General features: G+C 36.7%; 1 protein-coding gene and 1 long non-coding RNA gene across 2 annotated transcripts; one reads left to right on the plus strand and one right to left on the minus strand.

Moving 5' to 3' along the window:
• Positions 1-3,278: 3,278 nt before the first annotated feature.
• LOC137836444 (abscisic acid 8'-hydroxylase 3) lies at positions 3,279-6,751 on the plus strand. Its single transcript, XM_068645159.2, has 9 exons — positions 3,279-3,589; positions 4,291-4,609; positions 4,705-4,857; positions 4,946-5,209; positions 5,297-5,383; positions 5,471-5,549; positions 5,940-6,046; positions 6,129-6,247; positions 6,435-6,751. The coding sequence occupies exons 1-9, from the start codon at positions 3,384-3,386 to the stop codon at positions 6,523-6,525; spliced, it is 1,425 nt and encodes a 474-aa protein (XP_068501260.1). The 5' UTR covers positions 3,279-3,383; the 3' UTR covers positions 6,526-6,751.
• A 1,969-nt stretch (positions 6,752-8,720) lies between these two features.
• LOC137836445 (uncharacterized) lies at positions 8,721-15,538 on the minus strand. The gene is made up of 4 exons (XR_011085274.2): positions 15,365-15,538; positions 9,204-9,475; positions 8,987-9,050; positions 8,721-8,898 (listed from the first exon to the last, which is right to left on the minus strand). It is a non-coding gene; the product is annotated as an uncharacterized LOC137836445 (long non-coding RNA).
• Between the last annotated feature and the right edge of the window lie 1,343 nt (positions 15,539-16,881).

Here is a 16,881-nt window from a genome sequence, read left to right on the forward strand (position 1 = left end):
GATGATTTTCTATTTCTTTTTGTTGTCTCCTTCTTCCCGATTCTGTTAGAATGTATGGCTTTAAACTACAGGGGGGTGAATTGTTTAAAGAGGGTTTTCGCAAACTTTTAAGCCAAGAATGAAATTACTTCGAGAATATCTTGATTAAGAAATCAGTTTTTCAAAACACAAAGCTAAAAGCGCAGCACCAGAAAAACAATCGGTTGTTTATACCAGTTTACAAATATAAAAATTGAATTTAAAGAGTTAAGGGATATAGAAAATGCACACAGAGATTTATACTGGTTCACTCTAAACCCAAAGCTACATCCAGTCTTCTTAGAAAACCACTGAGGAATACCACTAAGCAATCAAACCTAGATCACTTACAACACTACCAAGAAAGTGACCTTGATCCCCTCAAGACACACACTTCTCTTGGTCAACACACCAACACTAAGAATGTTGATCTTGATCCCCTCAAGAACACATAGCACTTCTCAGCAAACACACAAGGTTCTTTCAATAGATACAAGGATTACACTTGTTACAGAAGCAAATCTGAAATCAATACAAGAGAAAATCCTATCTCATACTCTTTGATCAAACTCAATCTCTAAGCTATCTCAAAATCAGTAAGTTGAAAAACTCAAATATATTTTTCTGTATATATCAAAGTTGTTGCCTGTTATCAAGTCTTAACAAAATTTTCATTGCATTTAAAGATTGGTCAAAGCATTAAAAACTGGAGCGTAATCAGTTAGAAAATCATTTAATGCTCAATCAAAGCACAAACCATTTTTCTGTTATGGTACCAAAACAAACAATCGATTGTTTCCTCGAATCAATCGGTTGTTTTGGTTTTGACAGCTCAACCATTTGAAAAACACTTTTCAACCTTTTCTAAAAACACCTAAGTATAAAACAATCGGTTGTTTCGACAAAACAACAGGTTGTTTTTCACTTAGCTTAAAAAACACTTTTTCTTTTAAAAAGATTGAGAATGCCTATGCTTTGGATTCAATCAATAGTGGATTACATAAACAATCTACCCCAGATCCTATCTAAGACAGCTCAGCAACAACAAGCACAGCCTAGCCTTCAACATCCTTCAAAGGGGTTTGGATTCTTCAAAGCTTGAACACCACTTGGTTCAACAGATTCTTCTCTAGCACTTTTCCTTTTATCCCAAGTTTTAGGATCTTCTGAATTTTTTATCTTGTGCAGGTGTTATCTTCTTCATCTCCCAGCCTTCACTGTGGAAGTTCTCTAAAGACTTTGACAAACACTTTCCTATTATGATGTGATAAGAAACTTAATAACAATCGAAAGAAAAACCCTAATTATTTGTCTCTCTTACTATATTTTCTCATTCCAAAAGGCTTTCTGATAGAAAATTTCAAACCACCCAAAATCTTTTATGAGAGACCTCCTTCCAAGAGAGACATGAAATCATGGAGAGAAATACAAACTCTCATAAGTTCATAACAGAGAAACCAAATACAAAATGAAAAAGATATACTGAATCCATAATAGAGAAAAGCAGACAAACTGTTATATACTAAAGTTATGGGATTTGATTAATATTATTGTTGGGTAGTTAAGATTTAATTGGTAGATATTGGGATTTAATTAGTTAGGATTTAATTAGTTGAGATTTAATTAGTAGTTTCTATCATTTATCTTTTAGTTGGGATTTAGTTAGCAGTTTCTATCATATATTTCTATCATTTGTGGTGTTTAGTACTCTATAAATAGAGTATTAAACTATTATCTGGGATGAATAATATATGCATCTTGTTTTCTTTTCTCAATTCTCTATCATATTCTCTATCATTGTTGTCGTTCTTGGTATAATCGGAAGCCACCTAAAGGTTCCCTTTGTCCAAAGCCTAATCGTTTTTCGAAATCTCTTACGAGAGGACCTAGACGCTTGCACACACGATCATTCATATCACAAACGATAACGTACTGGAACAAGAATCTTGTGAGGCGATACGACACTTGAAAATGAAGATACAAGAGAGAAACAAAAAGTAATGTGAAAGTTTTTGTTTGAAAAAGAGAGACTAGAGAAGCTTAGGGCATAAGAAATTATTACCAATCAGAAATTTTTAGCTTGAGAGGACAAAAGATTAGTTAGAAAAAAAAACACGCTAAAAACATAAATTCTAGTAATGGTGTAATAAAAAAAGGACAGATATTTCATATATTTCTGTAATTTTTTTTAAAAAAAATTTGCCTTGTAACATTTGAAACATTTGCTGAAAAAGAAATACACAAACAAGATCAACATTGAAGTAAATCCACCACCTGTTATTGAGAAAAGTTAGTAAAGAGACACTTACACATGTTATATTTCTTGAATATGGTTAATTATAATTTGGATGACGGTATGGTTACTGATTCTGTTTTCTTAAATTTCTTTGATACTAGGGTTTTCTCAAATTACTAGTCAGAACATTTCAAATCCAGTTGTTTTTATTTCTGAGATCGCACTCTATTCATGGTTGTAGGAACAATTATAATCCAATATTTCTACTAGTTGAAGGGACTCATGTTGTTACGTTTTCTCTCCAAACAAGTGTGTTTCATGGTCTAAGTAGTCTAATTTATCAAGGATTCTCTCCAAATGGTTAGTGCTCACGAGAGAACATAATGGTTCAGTAAAATCCACTTGCATAATGTGAATATACAAACCAATTGGAAAGCTTGGGAAGTTAGAAATTGTTAGGAAAAACTCTAGGTATCTGTAAAGAATTTTAGAGTGCTGAGAAAAATCCAAGCTCTTATTATAAGATTCCAAATAAAATTAACAGAAAAAGTTGGGAATTTAAGGATTAAGAATTGAAATCAATTGAAAAGTTATTGAAAATGTAAACAAGGAAACCTAGATAAAAGAAAATCATTCATATCTTCTTTCTTACTATTATAATACAATAAGAAGATACCTATGCACTTCAAGCCAAACAATGAGTAGTCCAAGGACGGCACATTGATATTGTTTGTTTTCAATGTATAAAATGTCTAAATGGAGTGTTTGTGTCAACCTAGCAATCAATATCATTACACCTTCAGCAAGAGCAAAGAATGCCCAGAGATTCTACCAAAGAAAACTGTTGGATTTCCCGCTTCAAAAATTGAGATTCCAAAAAAAACTATAGGATTTACCATTTGAAAGTAACATATTGGCCTGCAGTTTAACTGATTCCATTGTAGATATAAATATATAAATATATAGTTCTTGGTGTTTGTGTCAAGTCAAAATCTATCACACATGTCCTAAGAACAAGGTGTTCAAGATAGAGATAGATACAACTAATTACTGTAGCTTAAAGTATAGTATATAGAAGCATTTTCTTTGATCAACTTCTACTGCTATTTGGTGTTGGCTGTAAGTGGAAATGGAGCTCATCAGTTTGCTGCTCTCACTAATCCTTTCCGTATTAGTGTTATCAGTGCTCTTGTTGTATCAAACTCGTTCTCCTAAAGCAATGGAAGGCATCCCTGGCAGCCTTGGTTGGCCAATTGTGGGGGAGAGCTTCTCCTTCCTCTCTGACTTTTCAAGTCCCTCTGGAATCTTTAGCTTCATGAAGAAGAGGCAAAAGAGGTAACAAATTAGTAACATCAAAACATGGAACTGAGTTTAATTTTGCATCAGTAAAAAGTTCATTCAACTAATTACAAATCAACTAACATAATTGTCTGCAAAAGTCAAGAGTTTTTGTTAGTGTTGCACTAGCAAACTCTTCTCTGTTTTCCCTTTTCTGTTACGCAGTGCATAGACCCTCTTCTTTTGTATAAATATTCGTTTTCTGTGCCTTAGTGGATACAAAGTATTATAATAAAATACTTGTTTCTCTTTCTTTCTCATTCCACTCATATACTTATTTTTAATATCGTATCAGAGTCATTTAGAACATATTTTAGCGAGAGTTTGTCTTTGAACTTATCAGACCACCCATTTTCAGATCGCTATCAAACTATCCATAATATATAGTTTCATGCACGAGTTGGTAACCTCGACATGAGGAAGATGTGTTGGAAATTCCACATCAACTAAGTACATTTCATAGTATATAAGTGGGTGCAAACCTCACTTTATAAATCAGTTTTATAAAATTGAGTTAAACTTAAAATCGACTTCTTGATATAGTATGAGAGTAATGTAGATTCCTTCTTCAGTTTATGATTGGATGTGAATATAGAATACCTTTACAAGTATATTCCAATTAAATTCATAATTATATGTAAGGTGGTAAGGAATTTCAAGGATACTCTTTTTGATTGGTCACTTCTATTTTGTCACAGATATGGAATGGTTTTTAAGAGCTTTGTCTTAGGGAGGTTTACTATTTTCATGACTGGGAGGGAAGCAAGTAAGATATTGTTAACTGGCAAGGATGGTATTGTGAGTTTGAATCTGTTTTACACTGGCCAGCAAGTTCTGGGCCCCACCAGCTTGCTGCAAACCACAGGAGAAGCACACAAAAGGCTAAGAAGGCTGATTGGTGAACCTTTATCGATTGATGGACTGAAAAAATATTTCCATTTTATCAATACTCAGGCAATGCAAACATTAGATCAATGGGAAGGAAGGAAAATCTTGGTTCTTGAGGAGGCTTCTACAGTTGAGTGGCACTAAGTTTTCAAACAAAGAAAAGTTCATATTTGGTTATACATTCTTGTTTTATACTAAGTATTTTGAATTTTTTAATATTACAGTTTACTTTAAAAGTGATTGGACATATGATCATGAGTTTAGAGCCTTCTGGGGAGGAGCAAGAAAAGTTTAGGTCAAATTTTAAGATTATTTCTTCCTCATTTGCCTCATTGCCTTTTAAACTTCCAGGAACAGCTTTTCATCGTGGCATCAAGGTAACAAAGTAGTACAAAACTTTCCACATAGAAATATACAGATGCTTTGATTCTCCTTCCCTCTGATGCATGCTATGAATGTGTGCAGGCTCGAGATAGGATGTATGAGATGTTGGATTCTACAATTTTGCGGAGGAGAAATGGCCAGGACTTTCAACAGGATTTCTTAGGATCCTTAGTTAGGAAACACAGCAAAGAAGATGGAGAAGAGGATGAAAATAAACTCACAGATAAACAATTAAAGGATAATATATTAACTCTGTTGGTTGCAGGCCATGATACCACAACTGCTGCTCTTACATGGCTCCTTAAATTTCTTGGTGAGAATCCGATTGTTTTGGAACAATTAAGAGTAAGTATTGAAGACCCTATTACAGTCTTCTCCTTTCTGTGTTAAAATATTTTAAAATTTAGCTTCCTAAATGGTGATGTTTTGCAGGAGGAACATAGACAAATTGTGGCCAGAAGAGAAAGTGGAACAGATCTTACCTGGGCAGAAGTTAATAACATGCCCTACACAGTCAAAGTGAGTAACAATAATTTTAGTTCGTAGGTAACTAACTGATCATCAAATTTCACAGCCCACCAAGATTATTTGTCATTCATATTTCAGGTCATCAGTGAAACTCTTCGAAGAGCCACGATACTACCTTGGTTTTCTAGAAAGGCATCCCAGGATTTTCAAATTGAAGGTATGCCAATGCAAAATGGTCAGATATGCCTTTATAATGTGTCTTTCTGATAAGTAAAACATAGAAAACAAAAGGGTAACAAAAAAAAAAGTTTTCCACTGATATAAAACAAAAGGATACCAAAAGAACTTTTCTTGTGTCATACACTGAAATATCTTCCTAGTGTGACACTTGGTTTCTATTCCAACATAATTATTCCTTAAAGAGAGAGATATTACAGTTGTTGTTTAGACCAATCAAACATATAAGATATAAATATTCCTTGAACCATTTGGACTTGGTAATGGACCAAGTAGTCTTTGATCGAGGGGTGCTATCAGCAGTTCTGTGTGTGCTTATTGGAGCCTTTGTTCTTTGAATGAGAATCAAAGTTGATGTTAAATTTTGCAGGTTATAAAATTAAGAAAGGTTGGTCCATCAACCTAGATGTTGTTTCCATACACCATGACCCAGAAGTTTTCCCAGATCCTGAAAAGTTTGATCCCTCTAGATTTGATGTAAGTTCCTTCCTGACATGAGACATTACTAATAATTTCTATTTCTGAGGACACCAAATTTGATGTTTTCATTCAATTGCAGGAACCCTTGAGGCCTTTCAGTTTTCTTGGATTTGGAAGTGGACCACGTATGTGTCCTGGAATGAACCTTGCCAAGCTTGAAATCTGTGTCTTCATCCATCACCTTGTCAACAGATACAAGTAAGATTTGATCAGATTCTGAATGATCAAGAGAATCACATTGCACACAGAAAATGGACAATCACACAATGCTTTCCTTACTTTAAACACATTTCTTTTTGCTGGATTTTCCAAAACAACAATTATTACATTTTCTTATGTTCATTTTGCTCATACTACATTGCATGTAACAAATTTTTTGTAACAGGTGGAGACCTCTGGAGAATGAAAGTTCTGTCCAACCAACGCTTGTAAGGATGCCAAAGAACAAGTATCCTATAATAGTTGAGGCACTATAACTCCTTTGCTCTAGCAGCTACAAAGAAGCAACAGAAGAAGAGACAGCAAAGTAATTTCTTGTATAGGAACGGAATAATTGTCTCTTTTTTGTTACTGCATGGAGAGAAATCATGCTTTATGGCTTCTGAGGAAAGAAACTAATCCTCAATGAATAATTTGCATTTCGTTTGTAATTTGTAAGCAAGCAACACTAGAACTGAAAGTAACTACAAATGATTGGGATCATTTTCTCTTCCTGCTAATCATTACTCATTACATTATTTAATTGATAACATCTTTTTCTTATCTTTATTTCAACAATATCCTAAAAATTTGAAACGTGTGTCTGGTTAACATTTTTCAAGAATTTATATACACTAAATTACTATGTTTTAACTAAATTACTATGTTTTAAGAGTATACATTTTCATTCTTCTTAGGTTTTATGTGGAAAAATATTGGAGAAATTCGATACCAATGAATTACAAATATTTTATATAAAAAAAGTTAAGAAAAGCTTAAAAGCTCAAACTCAATGTAGAACAAACTTATATTTAAAATCTTGATAATTGTCTTATTAATTTTTAAATGATGAATTTAACCATTTAAATTATTTTTCAACAAATGTCATGCATAGTACTCTAACTTGAAATATTTGTCTCCACCTAACTTAAACTATTTGCCTACATCTTGAATGTAATTATGGCATACATCTTCTATAATGTAAATCTCGAAAATAAAACTTCTTTGATTTATTTATTTATAGCAATTTGTAACTTTTTTTAATCACTTTATTCAATTTTTGTCATTGAGATTTGAATTTTAATGTTTTTTTTTTCCTTCCCGTAACTCAATTTCCATTACAATAATTATTTTTAATCCTTATGGAAAAGTTTGCATCTTTAATCATTTTTCATCAAGGACAATATTTATTCAAACAATAAAACTTGAAATTAACATGTAATTTGTTTACTTTTACAATATCACCGAAGGAGTTTTGAACATGATAACAATAAATTTAAAAAATTAACGGTTATAACATTTAAGCACGACATTCTTTTCATTTTCTTTGATAAAATCTTATTGTCATGGTCTACATTAAAATTTAAGTAATGGTGCTTATTCTATCGGTGTTAAAGAAGATCCTGCTTTAACCAGACTATAAAAAATAATGAATTATTCTCAAGAGCATTTCTTATAGAAGGATTTTATACAAGTTTTTATAAGGTTTTAAGACTTTCTTATAAATTTTTATTTTATATAACTCACATTCTTATAGTTGTTTATTTACATTTTAATTTTTCATAAGTTAAAAAATTAATTTACTATTATATTAAAATTTAAAAAATATTTTTTTATTCTTAAAGGCTTCAAATTTTATTTAAAACTATCTAAATACCACATTAACATGCTTTAATAAGATTTTCTTAAAAACATCTAAGTAAATTTAATACTCTAATTATAATTAGACATTATAAAATAACATTTTGAATTATGATTCCACCACCTTCTATTTAAAAATACAATTATTTCTCTCATTCTAATACATATATATACATATATACAATATTGAACCCAAGTCCCTACCTAATTAATATTGGAAGCAAACTGCACTAGGCAGAACTCACCCAAGTCCTTTAAGTGACCAGAGAAGCATTAACCACTAGATCAAACAAGTCTTTAGTCATATTATGATTTTTATTATACTTATTATATTATTACTAATATAATTTATACTTATTAATAATAATAATTATAATATTAATAATAATAATAATATAAATGATATCAATAATAATAATATAAATTATATTAATAATATATTAATAATAATAATATAAATTATATTAATAATATATTAATAATAATAATATAAATTATATTCATATTATTAATATTTTATTCATATTAATAATATTATATTTATATTATTAATACTAGTGGAAACACAGGCGCTATAGCGTCTGTGCATCCGCATTTTTTTATTATTACTATATTGTATATTATTATGTGTATTCATATCTTTTAAATGTCAAATATCACTAAGTAAAAATAAGATAGAAACATTTTCTCTCATCATTTATGAGTTTCAACCTACTGTTTTTATAATTAAGTTACAGTAAAAATTATATTAAACAAATTTAAATTTATAACACAATAAACATAACCAATTTTGATTTGTTGTTATTAACATAAAACTAAAAAACGAGAAATATAATAATGAAAAGAAAAAAGAAAAAGAATAAGATAAGAAACTCCGTAAAAAACCTTAAGAAAATATTTATTTTTTAATTCATTTCCTCCTCTCCGCAAGAATGTTGTATTCAAAACGCATTCATCCTCGTACATCAACCATGATGTCAAGATAACTCTGTACCTGTGCAGTATTCCGCCTTCGGTGTACAAACATGAAAGACTGAGTAAAAAAATTAAAATGAGTAACATTAACAATTAAACAACCAAGAAAAGAAACTCACTTACAGAGACTAACGTGGGATGTGTGCTCTTCTTCTTACTCTTTATTTTGAAGAATGAATCTTTTTATCTAATGAAAGTGATATGAACAGAAAAGATAAAGTGAGAAAGAAGGAGGAGAGAAAAACGATAATAAAAATTCCAAATATAAATTCAAATTGAAAAGAAACTGTGAGTGAAAAATGAAGAAATAAAGATATATTTCAAAAAAACAGTAGCTGACCTCGTCATCTCCTTCCTCGGTGACCTCGTCATCTTCTTCCTCATCCTCTTGGACTATCTGGGGAGCTTTCCTCTTAGCCCTCTTGAGGACAAGTTTCTTCCGCTGGGCGGCGGGTTGGACGTCGGAGGGTGCTGGGCCCTTAGGTGGCGATCGGCCCTGAGTGGCGGCGATCTCCACCATAGAATTTGGCACTGTTTGAGAGCCCGTCGCCAGCCCGTGGGTTCGGGCGAGCGCCCTCAATTCAGCAAGCATACCCTTGCCCAACATGTTATCTGCATGGAACGAAAATGCATGGGTTAACTCAAGGAGAATATAAGTGCATAAGGCAGTATGCAGCAAAGCAGATGATCGGTGCAGGAAAAATAAAACCAAAGTCTTGCGCATAACGCACAAGACGCCCAGAAACAGTCAAATAGAAGCAGTATTAAAACAACAGTTTAAATGTTCTAACCTATTCGAATTTCGAGTTGGTCCTCGTAGAATTCGAAGCAGATCAGGGTGGTGGTAAGGAAAGTGATGTTGGCATCCGCGACCCTTTTCCAGAAAAGGCAGAGATCTCGGTCCAACGCTCCCATGCTGTCAGGACTTCTGGGTCTCCTGAAGCAGCTCTTGGACTCTTTCTTCCCCTTGTCCACCCAGTACAAGGGGAAGCCGTCGAGTAGGGAGGCGTCCTTGTCGTTAGGGCGCACTTGGACGAATTTCCCTTTCCAATCTTTATAGGATTGCTGGAAGATAGCGAAGATTGACCTCCCAGCAATCGCATTCAAGCTAACCCACAGGCGGTCTCCTGGGTGCTTGGCTTCGAAGAGAAACAAAAATACGTCCACGGATGCGGGCAGCCCCAGGTGGTCGCACATCACTTGGAATGCTCGCACGAACACCCAGCTGTTGGGGTGAAGCTGGGCGGCGGCAATGTTGAGCTCGGTGAGGAGCTCCCTTTCGAAACGGGTGAAAGGGAACTTCAGTTTCACCTTCTTGAATAGTGTTGTGTAGACGAAGCAGAAGGGCCCGTCAGCACTCACCTTGTTATCAGCACAAACGGGCAGATCGGGGGGCCAAGGTAGCACTATCATTTTCTCATCGTGCTCCTTATGAAACGTTTGGTTGGGCTCATCCCCCTTTGTCAGCCGCAAAACTGCTCCAGCAGTGTTCACAGAAGATGTCTCCCTCAGAAGGGTCGAGTTGGCCCAGGGATACAGGGTTTTGAAGTCTGGCAAGGGAACGGGGGCTCCTCCGGCGATAGGTGGAGTCGCCTGGGCCAGGTTAGGGCGGGAAGACGCAGGCCTCTCAGCCTGGGAAGATGAAGCGCCACGAACTCGTGGTGGGTCGTGTGCTTGTGAAGGGGGGTTTCGTGATGAAGGAGGAGGATTCGGGGTGATCTTTGTGCGAGTCATTGTTGCAGCTGCAAAGGAAGAAGAAAAGGAAAAATGATCAGGGGTTACAGAGGCTGACTCGATCATGGAAGGAAGGTGAAAAACGAACGAACGTAGGTTCGTTGCGATGATTGACGAAGCCCTAAGTTACGTAGAAGGAGAAATGGAAAAAGCAACCCACAGCGTATGCACCAGGCAGTTACAGGATGATGCGAATCGGTTAAAATGCAAGAAAAACCAGCAGAAGAAGGAAAGTAGGTACCTTTTGATGATCAGGAAGACGATGAAGGATGATGGTGATTCAGAATGTTAGAGAGCGCTGAGAGTTTTTTGCAGAAGGAAGTTAGAGCGTTTGTGAATACGAAGAAAAGTGATGGAACAGTGTGGAGTGAAAATGGGTTTAAGAGTTTTTTTCGAAATGGGTTTGGGAAGCGCAAACGGTAACTGAAGGTGACTGTTGATGAAGCCACGTGTCGAACGATGGGTGAGGGGTTTGGTGGAGCGTCAGAGAAGCAGAAGGTACAACCGCTTGGAATTCTGCGTCAGTGCCATGTAGACCGGTGTTGACGTGACTCTTCTAGTCTTTTCGCTGGACAAGTCTTCGCTTAAGACTGGGGGGCTTGTGTACCGCCCTGGTAGTCGGAAGTGATGACGTGGCATCAAGCTACAGTATAGGCGTGTTGACAAGGCGCCAGGTTGGCAGAAGGGAAGGAAGTCGGGGGGCTCGTGAAGTCGCCAGTTATTAAGTTGGCGTGTTCCGATCTCCAGCATACCAGAATCGGCGATCACCGGGTTAAAGATGAAGTCGCCAGATGTAGACTCAGGCGACCTAGTGATTGGAGATCGCCAGAGCAAGCACATCGCCAGAGATAAAGGTGGTGCAGATTATGAAGGCGGCCGGCGAGACCACAGGGAAGGTGTATGAAGGCACCCTAACTCGCCAGTTCCAGTAGAGATCGCACTCCTAAGTTAGCTATGTACTGGGCAGCACCATGCATAAATAACTTAGCCAAAGAGAGAGTCAGGAGCAGCGCCCAAGTCAAGGAGGCTCCAGATGATGGCACGTGTACGGTTGGATGCGAGCCACGTGTCCAAGTCTGTAACTGCCAGGAGAGAGAAAGTAACCAGGTATATAAGAGTTCTCAACGAACTTTCTGAGGTACGCACGTTCAGAATACATTCTTTACGCTTGCGAGTTATAGAGCTTACTGTGAGAGAGGATTTCCACGGTTCTTGTTCTCTTAGTATTTGGTGATTCGGTCACTGACTTGGGCGTTGGAGTGCGATCGGCCGCAGCGGCGCCGCTCTGTTTCTTTGCAGGTTCTTGAGGTGGATCTCGAAGAGGAACGGACGTTTGAAGCGGTGCACACGTCGATCCTTTGACGAGGCAGTTTCCAGCGTTCTGGTCAACAGGCAGGATCATTAATATTATTAATCAAGAGACCGACCAAAGACATGGACGAACTAAGAACCTGAGCCACTAAATTCATGCAGATCGAAAAACATGTTGACTACCATAAGGTACACCAGACTGAAACCACCGGTAAGGAAAGGGAGAAAGAGAAAGATAGAGGTAATCGACCCGGACCAAAGCAATCTGATTGATTTAGAGAAAATCGCGGCCCCCGTTTCTATAGTTACACACCTCTCACGGTCCCAAGGGGAAGAATTATAGATGAAGCGTTACAAGCCGAACTCATCCCGACCCTTAAATAGTCACAGACCCTGTGAAACGCCGATACGTCCAAGCATTGTCAGTACCATCGCAACTATGGCCATACAACAGAAGGATCTCAAGCCCTGAAGGACAAAGTTGAAGAACTCGTTCGGGCGGGTCACTTCCAAAAATTTGTCAAAACAGATGTCGCAGTATATCGGTCTCCCCAAAGATACCGACAGTTATCTAAGGGACCAAGAGATTATCACGACCGATCGAGCCGAGGAGATGGACGTCGGCGAGACGATCACCAGCGTCCAGTTAGAAGAAAATGGAGTGAAAGCCCGGTAAGACAGACCCAATGGCGGAGTGAGAGTCCCGAACGGAACAATCCGACCAAATGCAAAGTGCGGGAAGTCATCAATACCAAAGCGGGGCCGTTATCGCTCGGCGTACCGGACGAAGAAGTCAACTCAATAGTCGAAGGCTTCGCAGGGGGAGGATGTTCTAACTCGACTAGGAAAAAACATCTTCGGGCCATTCAATCAACTCATGTCAAATCCTGCCAAAGTAGACCGAGAATACCTCCGATAACATTCACTGGTAATGATTTTACAACAATTGACGCTGCTCAAGACAACCCTATGGTAATAACCGTGGAGATAGACAAGTTTGCAATCACTAAGGTCCTGGTAGATCAAGGCAGCTCAGTGGATATTCTCTATTGATAACCTTTCAGAAAATGAGAATTCCTGAATTGGAGATCTAATCCCATGAAGAGCAAATCGTCGGGTTCTCAGGCGAGAGAGTAGACACTAGGGGGTACATTGACTTATATACCACGTTTGGTGAAGAAGAAGGTATGGCAAAAACCATAAAGATCAAATATTTATTAGTAAATGCCAATACCTCATACAACATACTACTTGGTCGGTCATCCATAAACTGTCTCAAGGCAATAGTGTCTACCCCTCATCTAGCAATGAAATTCTCATCCACAACCGGGGACATCGTCACAGTCCACGTAGAACAAAAGGTCGCACGTGAATGTTATGTCGCAAGTTTAAAAGTGGAACCTACAGACAATTGTACAGAGCATCACCGCACGGCCAATCTCGAGAGAGAATAGAACGTTCGACTGAGAACCGCTCTCGTAGCAAAGCAAAGGAGTATATGGTCGCACTCGTAGATCTAGATCCCCAGCTTGACGACGCACGAATGGAAGCAGGTGAAGATCTTTAGCCTTTACCCCTCAGTGATGATGAACACAAGACATACATCGATTTGTCCTTGAACCCGGATGACCGCAAATTAGTCTGTAGAACTCTGATGGATAATGTTGATCTCTTTGCTTGGACAGTCGCCGACATTCCAGGGGTAAACCCTGACATCATTACCCATCGCCTCTCTATTTATAAGGAGGCAAGACTAGTGACTGAGAAAAAACGAAAACTCAGGGAAGAGAGGTGCCATGCCGCCTGAGAAGAAGCTAAAAATTGTTGAAAGCCAATTTTATCTGAAAAGCGCACTATACGACATGGGTAGCCAACGTCGTAATGGTCCATAAATCTAACGATAAGTGGCGGATGTGTGTGGACTATACTGATGTCAATAAAGCGTTCCCTAAAGACTCATATCCCTTACCGACCATTGATCGGCTAGTTGATGGAGCTGATGGCCATAATATCTTAAGTTTTCTTGATGCCTCTTCGGGATACAATCAAATCCATATTCCTTCAAACGACAAGAAAAAAACAGCTTTCAGGATTGACTCTAACAATTTTTACTATGAAGTCATGCCCTTTGGCCTCAAAAATGCCGGAGCCACCTACCAACGGTTGATGGACAATGTCTTCCATGGCATGATTGGAAAAAGTGTCGAAGTTTATGTGGACGACATTGTCGTCAAGTCTGACTTGTCAGAACAACACATTCAGGATTACAGGAAGTATTTCAAGCTCTATACTGCTATCAAATACGCCTCAATCTCGACAAATGTGCATTCGGAGTTGAAGGAGGGAAGTTTATATAGGCTTTATGCTCACTCATCGCGACATAGAAGCCAATCAAGAGAAGTGCAAGGCGATCACCGAAATGTGCAATCCTATCAGCATAAAGGAAATACAGAGGTTGATACGGGTCTCTCTCGGTTTATGCCCAAACTGGCAGAACGAATGTGACCCATCATACATCTATTACAAAAAGCTTCCAAATTCGAATGGACGGACGAATGCGAAAGCATATTCCTTCAATTGAAGACGTTCCTGGCATCCCCTCTAGTTATTCAAAAACCAGTTGCCGAGGAGCCCATAATTGTCTATCTGGCAGTATCAGAAGAGGTAGTTAGTGCAATTTTGGTTCAAGGAAAAAGAGGCGTTCATGACCGACTGTGACAACTTCTAGGTCATGTCATTCGGCCTAAAAAATGCAGGTGTCACCTATCAAAAACGGATGGATTACATCTTCAAAGGGATGCTCAACCGAAATGTCGAGGTTCATGTATATGACATTGTAGTCAAATCTGACTCATGTCTACAGCATGTCCAAGATAGATCTGAAGGAAGTTTTTCAAGACCTTCGAAACCACGACATGCGACTCAACCCCGACAAGTGCACGTTCGAGGTAGAAAGAGGGAACTTTTTGGGTTTTATGCTCACTCACCGTGGCATAGAAGCGAACCTGGAAAAATGTAGGGTTGTCACTAAAATGCGTAACCCTGAAAATGTAAAAGAAAAACGACCCTCTCTAGATTTGTGTCGAGACTGACATAGAAAACTAAGCCCATCGTACAATTGTTAAGTTCAGTTAAGTTCAAATGGACAGACAAATGCAAGGAGATATTTCTTCAACTGAAAGCTTTCCTGGCATCCACCCCGATCATTCAAAAGTTGAACAGTACATAGCCCATAATCATTTATTTTGCGGTGTTGTCAGTGCAACGATAGTACAAGAGGTTGAAAAGGAAGAGTGGTCGGTTTATTTTGTCAATCGAGTACTACACGGATCCAAGGTGTGTTACCAAATGATTGAAAAGATAGTCTTGACATTAGTAATAAGAACACGAGGAATGCACATGTATTTTCAAAATCATCATATAATAGTCAAGACTACTATTCAATAATGAACGTACTAGCAAAGTCGGAACTGGTCAGCAGCTGATTAGATGGACCGTACAGCTATCCGAATTTCAGATTCAGTATTAGCCAGGGGCAATAAAATCTCATGTCTTGGCTGATTTGAAGGGTTGCCGCTTTCCCTGTTGCGCCATTCCGCAGCCGCCCTTGCTTGTTTCGAGTGTCGCTTTCGCAGCACACCCTTGCATCTAGGTTAGAATTTCAATCAAAATTTAAGTTTTATTTACAATTTTATTTATATTAATATTAATTAAACTACAGTATGAGAAGATAATATCTATAACAGTATAAAAAATATCTATCCGAAAATATCCACTTAAAATGTTTGGTTGGGAAAGAATACGTGTAGATGCTCCATTTCTTCTATCAACATTTAAATGTTATACGTTGACAAAAAAAATATAAAATACTTACAAAATATCAATTTCTTGCTATGACCATCAAAATGTTTGAATAAGATTATGTGTTATATAAACCCGTGACTATAAATACACCTGTTAAACCATAATTATTAAAATTAGATTGAACCTATAACTAATAGTGCAGCAGTGATGGACTATGTTTAAATTCATTTATCATACTATATTAAACCTTTTTATGTGCTAAGCAAGAGTTTAAAAATGTTAAACAGTATAAGTATATGTACTTAGGCAAATATGAAGATTGTGATTTTGTTAGTCTACTTCTCAGACCAAACAGTTAAAATTTGTTGCATAGACTTTTTTTTATACGGTGTTTAATTTGAACAGACTTTTCACCTTTGTACATACAAATTGAATTTATTTATATGGATATAGAATTCAAAACAAATTGGTAATGCATTATAATATTTTTTTTACTCATGTTTGCGTCTCTTAAGTTGGATTAAATCAAGATTGTGGTATACTCGTGAAAGTCTATATTGGAAGTGGGGATTGAAATAATATGTAGCTTTATGCAAATATCTATAAAGATGATTATCATATCTTGCATCAATTATTTTTTAAACATCTTCCTATCTACATTCAATATCAATTATCATATATTAGAAATAATTTCACAAATAAGTAATTAAATTTTGAAAGAGAGAAGCTATAAATTTTTTATCTTAATATGATTAAAATTGTTCTTAATCTTTTCCTTTGCACAATCCATCTCTTCATATATGAAATCCATTGTAGGCTTCATTCTTTGAGTCCACCAATCTTAGGACCACTATAAGAGGGGCGACAACTTTGAGGCACATGAAGACATTCTTCCTAAACAGACTGTCTAATAACACATTTTAACTTTTCTCCCCTCTGGTGAAGTTCCAAACTTGCTTGTTTTGCATTATTCAGAGCTGGACATGGTCAATAATAATGCTTTCAATTCATGATGACAAGCTAGAGTCAAATAAGCTATGAAAAATATAGTCATATCAGACCTTATCAAGTATATTCTTTTTGTGAACTTCTTCAACATGCTAATTAACATTGATCTACCATAAATGTAAGTGGTGATCTTACTTCATTTCTTGATACTAATTTGATTG

This window comes from Phaseolus vulgaris, chromosome 4 (assembly GCF_051622355.1).
Source record: "Phaseolus vulgaris cultivar YP4 chromosome 4, ASM5162235v1, whole genome shotgun sequence".
NCBI classification, from domain to species: Eukaryota; Viridiplantae; Streptophyta; class Magnoliopsida; order Fabales; family Fabaceae; genus Phaseolus; species Phaseolus vulgaris.